Here is a 12,230-nt window from a genome sequence, read left to right as displayed (position 1 = left end):
AGAATGCTTTCCAGTTGTTTGAAAAAAAAATATTTTCATTTAAAAGATCAAGCATCGGCAAGAAAATGGAAAAAATGTCATTAATAGGAACGCGGTAATGACGTCACCGTGACACTGGCTTCCCATAATTTTTGCAACATATGATATTCACTGTTACAGGTATGGTGACATTAAATGTAGACTTTTTCAAGTGAATGGGTTCTCCTGAATAGTTTCTTTGTGACACAAATAAATGATGCATAATATTTTTCGCTAAATCCGATTTCTTTGAGCTCGCTTTGAGGCTTTGCCTTATTTCATATTATGAAACATCAAAATAATGGGTGGCAACAGTAATTGTGTCCTGTTTAGTATAGGATCATTTATTAAATCTAGAGTAAATATAGTTTTCAGTCTATACAAGCTTATCTTTATGCCAGTTAAATATGTTTAAACCGCGTACAGTGCGAAACCGGGTACACTGACTCTATTTATTGCATGACTGCGGCATTTTCCTTTGAAGTTTTGTGTTTTCTAAATTCTGGTATCGCCACAGTTAGCCGTGCTCTAAATTCCGTTGCACACAGGTATCGCTCACAGTTTTCTCTGTCTGGGATGTAGAACAATACACACAAATTAGCAAGTGTTGCTGTGATAAGGTATTGAAAATGATAAGCTATTTGAAATAATTTATTACTGTATTTCTGTAGTTTAGTTCCCTACATCTTGATAAATTTTAAAACATGACATTTTAAATAACATAAAAATATGGCATGTTCTAATCTCTGGCCTGGCCTGGCCCGGCCTGGCCTGGCCTGGCCTGGCCCGATGAGCCCAATTTTCGACTGGGCCGGGCCAGGCCAGGCCAGGCCAGGCCAGATTTTATTGTACATAGAGAAATGAATGGCATAAAATCTAAATATACATGTTTGCAATTACAATAGCAGGCAGTATTAACCTGCATTGTTTACTTGCTGCATGTCAAACAAAATGAGAAACCAGTCCTCTGGAGAATCATTAATTAGCCGTCATTCATCTTATTTGAAATACTGATTTGCACTGAAGAAAATGGTGTAACAAAATGATAACTACCCATGTTTTCTGTGATCAAATTATTTAAAGTCAACTTTAACACTTGGTTTTAAAACTAAGGGCTAATTTCATTGATAAGTTTACCTACTGCAATATAACTGAATATTTGCATGCAGAGAACACATCTCTTTGGGAATTGTAATTACAGGTTGTGTCCCTACTATCCTTAGCTGACCTTTTAACTGTTCAGTTGAACTTTTAATGTGTTTGGTTTTTAAGCTGATGTTCAATTTATGGAAGAGTAATAAAAATAATATTCATTGTGGGACCTCTAACTCATTGTCAGGGTGTTGGCATTTTAGATTATTGATATTTTTCTTGCACAAAAAAATAATGGTGCATTGTGTTTATGTTATTTCTAAGTGATATATTTAATGCTAAAAGATGCTCTTGAGCCTGTTTCACAAAACTTTGTAGGATTTTTTTCCCACATACTTAGATCAATATAAAAACAATCTTACAAAAATATTCAGTATGTGTATAACCTAAACTACAAAATTTATATATCGCTTCCCCGCACCATACCATCCCAGATTCTAGAACGGAGGTAGCATTATTTTAGAAATTGAAAGTTGTTGTCCGTTAGTATTGACAGGTGCCACTCTTTATTTTACACCATATGATATTTGTAACCTGAAAATATCTAAATTGACCAAAATAACATGCAAAGTTTATCAATGGCACAGTGGCATAGTGATAGGTTCTCCGACTTTCGCACATGTTACCGTGGGTTCGATTTCAATTCAGATTGTTTTCATTAAATCAATATAATGTCATTTTATTGATACTGGTTTTATTCTTACAACATTTTATGGTAATAACTTGTATGTAGAAGAATGTCAAATACTTGTGTATTTCTTTCAATAAATGAACAATAAATCACGATAAGTGACAATATTCCTGCATTCTAAGTTTACAGAAGAAATTAAAAAAAAAAATGATAATGAAAAAGGTCAAACAGGTGATTCGAACTTACAGTCCCGAGATTGGTAGCTGAACGTTTTGTCAGCACAACTTTATCTGCATGTACGACCTGGCAGTAAAGAAATGTTTATATTTTATTTGGTTTTCAATATTTATGTTTTTATTTATGTTTGGGCACCGAATTTTTTTTTACGGAAGCATACGGAATATGCTTGAGTGCTCGTTAAATAATTTCGGACGATACTAAATAATCCTCAATAGACAAAATAATAAAATTAGTTAGGTTATTCAATTGGGGGAAAACCAAACCACCAGTCAAGAGTCAATTGAGGTGGAGATCCCCTGATAATAGTCATAACAATTAATCAGGCATCACCTTTAAATTAGACATAATAGTTATGTTAGCTACAGGCTTATTCCCAGGTGTATAATTTTACAGAGTGGGAGTTCAAAATGTATTTATATAATGTCTGAAATATCCAAACTTATTCCAAAAGTCAGATTTTAAAGATGCTATAGAAATCACTTTCACCTTTTACGAAATTGAAATCTATGGCCTGGCCTGGCCTGGCCTGGCCCGGCTCAGTCGAAAATTGGGCTCATCGGGCCAGGCCAGGCCAGGCCAGGCCGGGCCAGGCCAGGCCAGAGATTAGAACATGCCTAAAAATATAACTGCAAAAATGATTATGATATTCTATTCAGTTTAAAAATTCAAATTACGTTTCTGGCAAAGCTTTAGGTGTTCATTTCATCCATACATGAAACGTTTGTTGATAAAATTAGCCACGTGGGGTTTGTTTACATTCCCTATTTCTCCAGGGTTCATGACCTCGTTAGCGCCTCACTCCCCCCCCCCCCCCCCCCCCACGGCAAATTCAAATTTTGAGCAGTTAGTTTAAATTATTTTTGAAACTCTATTTCACAACTTTTTGTTTTGAAAAACAATTACACCAATTGATAAAGAATGTTTCAGTGGTATTTATGCACTTTTTTATAACTTTTTTTTCAGTAGTTTATTTAAAATTTTGAAAAAGGGATCTGATGTGAAGCATGCATAATTTATATAAAAACCTACCCAGCGCCATCTTCTGGCTTTTATATGGTAGTTGGGGGTTTACCTTGAAATGTTTCTAAGGGAGGCTCAAGAGGGGAAATATTTTTAAATATTTTAAATTTAAGATATTTGAAAAATGTGTTCAGTTTACTGTTTTTAATCATGCAATAAATCAGTTAGACAATACATACGCGTGTGTTACCGGCGAGTATCATCATGCTTGGGAGAATCTCAGGGAACGTAATTTGATAGCAAACTCGCCTCTACGAGGCTCGTTTGCTACCCAAATTACGTTCCCTGAGATTCCCCCGCGCATGATGATACCAGCCGGTAACACACTTTTATGTATTATCTAACTTATACGTATGTATTGTCCACTTTTGCTTTCGCCCCACTGACGACACACTCTATATATAGAATGAGAGTTAGAGTTAATGTGATTGGTTGAAAATATTATGTCTATTTTTAAATTAGGAAAACCAGACTTAATATAGATTGGAAAACCCGATTTAGTCTATTTTAAGATTCGGAATTCCAAGATTGTGTTAAACGGGAAAACCTAGCTGGAACCCAGCTCTGCGCAACTCAAAGCATGATATGAAACGACGAGAACCAGTGAAGGGACTTTCCTTGCGAACACTACGGCAGAAATGTTAATATTGCGTTGTTTGTCGGACAAATAAGAGTTAATATCACAGATTTACACAGGTAAATTTATTTGTAAACTTAGTTTTTCATAACATTCCATGTCTTTTATGTTTATAATTTATCATTTTAATGTATAGCTTGCTGGAAACCTTTTGCCAGGTTACCTGATTTGAGTCATGAGCCAATTCCTCATTATGTGGCGAATGATTTATTTTCATCACATCATGCTTCGCAGGTATATAATAATATGTAGGTGGTACATTAGATGTCAAAGTGGTACATAAAGTGACTGGTACATAAGATGTCGCACCCATGTCTGTGATATCCAAACTGTGTTTAAAATATGTGCTTTATAAATTGTGTGTAATTGTGTCAATTGATGTGATGTATATATTTACACGAATAATCTATCTATCTATCTATCTATAAGCATCATAAGATAAGATTTAGACTTGAGTTAAAGTCGGCAAGATAGGAAGTACAACATCAGCTCATGTGAGCTTTTGAACTTACTAATGTTTGCATAAAATAACTGGAAAAAAATGAAACCCTTCAATATTTCAAAGGCATGTTGATATTAATTTAGTTTTATAATAATAATAATTTCTTTATTTTACGAAGGTAAACTCATTATGCAATCACATAAGCAGATACAAATGAAATCACATATTTACAATAAGGCCTTCAACAAGGTACAAATTATTTTTTAAAAAATGCATATTAAAACAATACAATATAAAAAACACATTTGATCCTGTAGCGTTATGATTATGCAGTGCAGACTTCATCAAATAAAAGTTTTTTGTAACTTTGAAAGAGTTCACATTCGCTGCATTTGCATTTTGGATAATAACTTGTATAGAATTCCACACTTTTCATTGATAAAAATTTGAAAGATTGTTTCATATAATCTGAGTTGAGTCTGAAATGAGTAATTAAACCTTGGGAGTTAGATCTTAGGTTGTATGACTTGTTGTCGGAAACTGAGTAATATATTCCAGGGTTGAACCATGTAGAGCTTTAAACGTCATTACAGCTATATGTAATTTATGTCTGCAGAAAGCCATTTCAGTTCTTTAAACATAGCAATAGAAGAAGATAACAAAGGTTTTGCTAATATCCATCTAGCAATACTTTTCTGAAACACCGATACTCTTGAAAGTATGTTTTTGGAGCATTACACCAAATTATCGCACCGTAGTCAATAATCGGAATGATGTAGGCATTATAAATCATTTGTTTCATTTCTAGTGTAAGAAATTTTGAGATCTTTCGTAGAAGTGTAAATTTGTTAGATAATTTTTTGCAGACATTTTCTATGTGAACATCCCACTTTAAATGCTGATCAATATGTACACCTAAAACTTTTTGATTTGTAACACAATTTATATGACAGTTATTCACTGTTAGATTCAGAGAGGCAGAATGTCTTATTTTATACTGGGAACCTATCAGCATCGAAGTAGTTTTTACCGGATTAAGTACCATATTGTTTGCAGCGCACCATTTATCTATGATATGTAAGTCAGACTGTAAATTTATCTCAATAAGAGAAACTGAAGCAAGTTCTACGACTTACATTAATTTCTCTTGACACCTCATTCCTGATAGAATCCATCACAACAAATGTAGGAGAGACTAAGAAGCCAGTTTCCTTTTTAATGCTGAGCGCTAAGCAAGACTGCTTTGATGTGGACAGGGATGGAATGCATGGCCTGCCACACTTGAACTGGACACTCTACCACTAGGCTACTGAGATTGATATATATGTATGTTTAGGATTATTCAGCCAGTATAACATGTTAAGTAAATTATTTTCAGATAACTGCAGATTGATAACATATAGAGTACAGAGAGAGGAGGAAATATCAGAAAAATCAAAATGGTGAGTCTTAACATCAGTGTTATTCATTTACTGTATAATGTAAATTTAAACATTTCAAACACTAACAGAAGCGTGAAAGCAAACCTGGAGCTTTTGTTCATTTAGTCTCACTCAAATTTACTTGTCAGTTTATTCTATGATTTGATCATCTATAAGCCTCCATTCTGTAACAAGTCAGAAGTCGCAGTATGTGGATGAAAGGTCCTGATCTGCTTTCAGATTACTGTTACCATTGCAGGAGTATTTGACTGCTGTAATAATTGTTAGTTTCTTACAGCAATTCTAAATGAAGTGTAGTTCTTTAATAAAAAGTACTTTACATAAAATTCTTGGAATGGAAATGTCCTTAAATAAATGAATAAGCACAGTGCTCTGTAACTGTAGTTTGGTGCAAAAATAATTTTCTTATAAATTGTTATAATCTACGAATTTCCTGCTTATTTCTGTCTAAACATCATCTCAGTTCTTAGTCCCTATAACAGCGAGTCACTTAATTACATGATTATTCCCTCTGACAGAATAGTGCTTAAAGGCACTGGCCTCCAGATTGTGCAACAAAAAAAAACAGTGAAAATATTTTAATAGGTATCAGGAAATTAATGCTTTATTTCTTAAGAAAGCTTTGAAACATAATGACAGACTATATGTTATGGAAACACATGAGAATTAGTCGTTTTTACTGATTTTTACACTGTAAATAGAAAAGCGTTGGAGAACCTTCTTCAAATCTTTAAAACAATTTTTTCTTATCAATTTGATGGACCAGACTTGGTCTGTAGCACCCTTAGTTGGACTTCTTTCAAATTTGCTCTAATGGTTACAAATTTTTGGGTCATTACAGAATATTTATATTACTTGTAATGACATGTTTAATGGATGTTCACCAAACTTGGTCAGAAGCAAGGTCAAAGTACTCCTGGTGGCTGACTTCAGCCCATTTGGACTTCTAGTTGCTTAAATATCTTTTCCTTTGAAACTGCTCACTAGAACTGTACCAAGCTGTGAATGTAGCATCTTGGCATGGACCAGTCCCAAGCCTGTTGAAAAATTTTGTTTTGCAGCCAGAGCTAAAAAAAAATAGAAAAATGTTTGAAAGGCTTCTTGTCTTGAACCTCTTGATGGATCATCAACCTTGACCTGGAGTGTCCTTTTAGAGTCTTCTTAAGCTTGTTCAAATGCTAATGCCCGACCACTTTTAGGGGCCACCAGAGCTTAAACTAGAAATGAACTACTTAAAGAATCTTCACCAAAGTTGGTCTGTAGCATCCTTGTTCTTTCTTAAGTTTGGTCAAAAGTCCTATAACAGAAATTAGAAAAACTTTAAACAACTTCCTATGAACCTTTTGATGGATTTTCATGAGGTTCTTCTCTTCATGAACTGTATTATGGATCATTGGTAAACTTGCTTGCAAGCATGGGCTGCGCAGCTCTCAAGTTTGTTCAGATTCTTGCCTTGGACTGCTTAACGGGTAGTTACAGAACTTGGACAGTATGTCTGTATCATCTGTACATAAGCCTCTTTTAGATTTTTCAAGTGGTTCTACTTGGTCACTTTTAGGAGCTGCCAGAGCTGAAAATAGGGCCCCTTTTTAGGAGCTGCCAGAGCTAAAAATAGGTCCTCCTTAGGTGAGTGACTTAGGCCCATTTGTATTCATTATTAGGATATGAAAGTCATCATTGAAGACAGCTTTGATACTGGTTCTTGCCATCCCGTAAAAAGATGGAGATGAGAATTGAAGATTTACCAAAAAATTTAAGATGTCTGAAGTTGGTTGCAAAATGTCTGAGTCTCAGTCAGAGCATCTTGTTTATAAAATAAATCAAGGCCAATATGTATTAGAAGTGAAAAAGACAATGTTAATCAGTTAGTTCAACTATTTAACACTTTTCACTTTCAGGATAGGCCAGCTTTGCAAGGGGCAAAACATGTACTTGTATCTGGAGCAGATTTAGAAAATCTTCCCAGTTTTGGTTTGTGTTTTGTTTATTTGTAGTAGTAAAAGTTCATGCAAGAGTCTGAAAAATGTTAAAAACAAAAAAAAAGTGTTTTAAGATTTGTTTTATGACAGTTGTTACAAAATTTTTCATCTAAAATTTCAAGATATTGCACTCAGATTTTTAAATGTAGTTTAAGTGCACATTTCAAAGTGTGAATTGTTTTAATGAAGTTGGATGAAAATTTCTGTTTATTTCTTTTTTGTAGGCTTGCCCCTTGATCAGAATGTATAAAATTCATGAAATTTTTGCCATCTTTCAGGAATGAGTGCTTACATGAACCTTGCAAGTGGGGCGGAGACAGCAGCTATGCTTGAAAACATAAAGGATGGAAAATGTAAGACACATTTATTGTGCATTGAAAATGATCTCACCTTGGATGCAATATTCTAAACATTGACTGCAGATTAATAAAAAAATCAGAAGATTTTTTATCTGTTATTTTTTTATAATTGTTAGTAAACAGTTTTTTGCTGCCTTTTAAGATATACAAAAGGAATTTGTATTAATAAATAACTTTAATAAATAACCTTCTCCAAACTGTAAATTATTTGCAATATGACTCACATTAAGTATATGAAACTTATTTTGCACAGATCCTACCCCAAAACAGGGCAATGGTAATCAGTTAAAGCCACCATGCTCGGGTCCAAGCAGAATGGCCCCTCCTTCTACTTCCAGTAGGCATGGGCAAGAAGTTCAAGTGATTATACAGGATGATAAAGAATATGAGCAGCAGGATCCAGATGAATGTAAGTACATACACATATGTATCTTTGTATACATATTGACATTTTTATCCTTAATTTTTATTGACTTTTTGCTTGACAAAACACATAATTTTATGCAGTTTGTCTGATATCATTTACAATATATCCAATCCGTCTGAATTTTTTGGAAAGGACAAGTCCATGTTTCTGCATGGTACAGGTACAGAATCCAGGATCACTGACCGCTATTGCACATAACTAATAAAACTTTTTTTTTGAAAACTGAAGTTGAACCAAGTCAAACAAATATTGACAATTCTTTTTAAATATGTTAGCTAAGACGTAAGTAGGTGGAGCATTATACTATGAAAGGAGAAATTTATTATACAATGGGTAAATTGACTGTCCATATTTTGTGCTGTATGACTGGTCTGTAACAGTTATCACTATTGACTGGCAAAGCCATTAACCAAGTGTATTTGAGTATATAAAACAGATAGATGGCTGTCATCTAAAAATAGAATTCTATTTATACCTATCAGCAGGTTTTTCCAAATGTTTATCTAATAATAACAAATTACAATACATATGATATTTTTAGTTCATACAAAAAAAGTATGTTTACTTCAAATTTACTAGTGTGGGGCACCTTATTCAGTTAAATTAATTAACCAGGTATATTTCTTTATGAAATAATGGCAGAATTTCTAAATTTACATTTAGTTTTATGTTCTTGTAACATTTAGTTTCAGAGAAATGTAGGTGAAGACAAGTTTTTAGTTTTAAAGTATTTCCTTTTTTTTTCAATTTTTTTTTAATGATGTGAGGCCTAAAAAAAGAATTCTTTATTTCCGGTAACATGCTTAAGAAAGAAATAGGGTATGTAGGTCAGAATTTTTTTTTTTTTTTTTAATTTTGTTTTTATTATTAAAGGAAGACTAGCTTTTAGGAAATTATTTTTGTGTCAAAAATAATATACAAATAAGGGGGTTATGCTTTTAGAGCATCATTAAGTTGATTTCTAACATCACTGACCATGTTTAAAGCATAAATAGTGCAGTTTTGCAACTTTTCATCAAAAAGTTGAAAAAAAATATTCTCTACGGCCATAAAAACATTTAGGGTCGGGCCAAAAATTTAGGGTAGGTCGGGATACCAGAAACAAACAATTTTTTTTACGCCTGAGAGATTGAATATATTCTTAACACAGCAAAAATTTATATGGTAATACAGCTAGACAGAAGCTGTTATCCCAAACTGATGTGACAATATTCAAATACATCTGCAGATTATTTTTTATGCCCCAATGGAGGCTATTATGTTTTTGAAACGTCTGTCCGTCTGTCGGTCTGCATGTCTGTCCGCATTTTTTTCGTGTCTTGGTCCATATTTTGTCATCGATGATGATTTTTCAAATAGCTTGGCATGAATGGTTACCACAGTAGACGAGTGTCGCGGCTTTAGACCCAGGTCTTAGCTCAAGGTCTAAGGTCCACACTTAGATCATTAAAGGATAGTGCATTGATGGGCGTGTCCGGTCCATTCTTTGTCATGATGGATGGATTTTCCAAATAAATTGGCATGAATGATGTGAGCACAGTAAGCGAAGTGTCCGCGCAAGACAGGTACGTAGCTCAAAGTAAAGGGTTTCACATTAGACATTATATAGGATAGTGCATTGAATGGGCGTTGTACGGACCATATTTTGTATCCGATGGTTTGGATTTTTCAATAACTTGTGCAGAATGTGTACCCAGTAAGACAAAATGTGAACGCAAGAACAGTCAGGTCGTATTGTCAAGGTCAAGTCACACTTAGACATTTAAGGATAGTGCATTGATTGGTGTCCTCAATTCTTTGTCAACCATGGATGGATTTTCAATAACTTGGATGAAATGTGTATTCCACAGTAAAAACAGACCTGTCATGCGCAAGACCCAGGGTCTGAGTAGCTCAAAGGTCAAGGTCACAATTAGACGTTAAATGGTCATTTTTCATGATAGATGCATTGATGGCGTATCCGGTTCCATATCATTTTGTCATTGATGCATTGGATTTTTAAAAGTAAATACGCATAAAATGTGTGGTCCAACAGTTAAGACGTACGTGTCGCATTGCAACACCCAGCTCCGTAGTGTCAAAGTCTAAACCTAAATCGGCCATAACACCATTCAATGCCATCGGGGCATATGTCATCCTATTGGAGACAGTTCTGTTTCTTTATGTACCATGTCCTGAGCAAAAGTATATAATTTCATCATAGTAATAAAAGCAGCTTAGAGAAACAACATTTATTTTGTTGTTGATAACATGTTGCTATGCTCATTAACATTCCTAGATGGGTTCAAATTCGCAGCTGCAACAGCACCAATAAGTTCAACAGTCGATGCATCTCAGATCATGGAAACAGAGGTGAACAGCCCACAGAGCTTGGTGTGAAGCAGCAAGACCAAACTGAGGGTATAAGATGATGACAAATCTAATCAATGGGTTTGGTAATGTCAGAGAACTGTCCAAAGAAATTAGCGGGTAAACAAGACACTTTGAGTTGAAGACAATGCAACATTGTTAGCAAAGTCTCGTGAGTTTGTGTTGTGTAAAATAGGGCTTTATCAAAATTAAATTTATGTTCCTATCACTTTTAAATTCATCAATTTCAGTAAATTGAAAGAATTCTGATCTCTTCTTTTATGACACCTGATTTTTTAGTATTTCACTCTTTTTTTATATGCACTTTTGGTGAAATGGCATATATTCAAGTTCAATAGGTCAAAGTCAGGTGATGTTTTAGGGCCCTCTTGTTTTACATTGTTTTACAATTTTAGTCATGGATGCAGGCTAGGTTACTAAAATGAAACACCTGATACTTGCACTATCCGGAAGTTAGGCTGTCAAATGATTGGGTCTATTCATATTCAACATACCGATATATCTGGACAATATCGACGATACATCGATAATTCACCGATTAATTAAGTTAGAGTAACAACCTTTTGTTTATATGCATTCTATATAACTTCTGTAAATTTGCTATTTTAGTTTTATTGACATACTTTTCATATACTGTTGTGATTGATGATGAATTGTATTATGCAGAAATCAAAGAAAGAAAAAAGATTATACATCTCCATTTTGTATTTGCTTCACTCTCTTTTGCTTTTTCAAAAATTTAAAACTTTGTGCAACTTAAAGTTGTTTTGAGGGTTTGAGTTTTTTTTTTGATATTTTTTTCTCTCTGTAATATGATTTTTTGAAAATGGAATCAAATAATCATCGGACACATAAAATATCGTTTGATACAATCGATACTCGTTTCTAATGACACCCTATCTGTAAGTTTTGTTTATATATATCGATTTTACTAAATAGCAGCATACAGCTATATTCTTGGACTTCACAAAAAAAGTGACATGATCTTAGATAGATCTAGTAGTAAGAAATCCTTTCTAGCATGAGAAATGTTCTTTATATAGGTAGATAACTATAGTGGAGTTGGAAAAATTGTTGCATATTGCGTTGACAGTACTGGAAAACTACATCCTTATAATTTGTTTGGGGAAGGCTGTCATCAGGGTGTATATGTTTACAAGTATAAATTCAGGCCTGGACGAACTGCAAGGTGAACATTTGTTAACATAACAAAACTTGTAGTGACTTTATAATTTGTGACCTTTATGCAGACAGATAAAAGTATTAATTCAATTTTTACTAAATTGTATATCCACTTTGTCGACTCATTTTCATCAAAAGATAAATGACTTGTGATCAAAATGTTACCAACATTTTTTTAAAGAATTTTCATATACCTTGAAACTAAAAACTGTATATTTGCCTATAACGAAAGGAAATGTGGTTAAATTTAGCACTTGTTTATATACAGCCATTAAATTTGATAATGTAGCAATATATTTGTATATTTCTATTTATGTAGATTACAGAAAGT

The 12,230-nt window shown here is 33.7% G+C and overlaps 1 protein-coding gene across 3 annotated transcripts; it reads left to right on the top strand.

Annotated features, from left to right (window-relative positions):
* The first annotated feature begins 3,621 nt into the window (after positions 1 to 3,621).
* Positions 3,622 to 10,750, top strand: LOC128556292 (uncharacterized). Of its 3 annotated transcripts, none has more exons than XM_053540882.1 (6): positions 3,622 to 3,757; positions 5,519 to 5,582; positions 7,481 to 7,553; positions 7,840 to 7,914; positions 8,174 to 8,329; positions 10,626 to 10,750. In XM_053540882.1, exons 2-6 carry the CDS (start codon positions 5,580 to 5,582, stop codon positions 10,724 to 10,726), a joined length of 408 nt encoding a protein of 135 aa, XP_053396857.1. In that variant the 5' UTR covers positions 3,622 to 3,757; positions 5,519 to 5,579; the 3' UTR covers positions 10,727 to 10,750. The 3 variants fall into 3 exon arrangements, with proteins under 3 accessions (XP_053396857.1, XP_053396864.1, XP_053396850.1); XM_053540889.1 differs by having other exon boundaries at positions 3,642 to 3,757; positions 5,529 to 5,582; positions 10,644 to 10,750; XM_053540875.1 differs by having other exon boundaries at positions 3,643 to 3,757; positions 5,529 to 5,582.
* Positions 10,751 to 12,230: the final 1,480 nt, after the last annotated feature.

This window comes from Mercenaria mercenaria, chromosome 1, assembly GCF_021730395.1.
Source record: "Mercenaria mercenaria strain notata chromosome 1, MADL_Memer_1, whole genome shotgun sequence".
NCBI classification, from domain to species: domain Eukaryota; kingdom Metazoa; phylum Mollusca; class Bivalvia; order Venerida; family Veneridae; genus Mercenaria; species Mercenaria mercenaria.
This window is presented reverse-complemented; position numbering and strand designations above follow the sequence as displayed.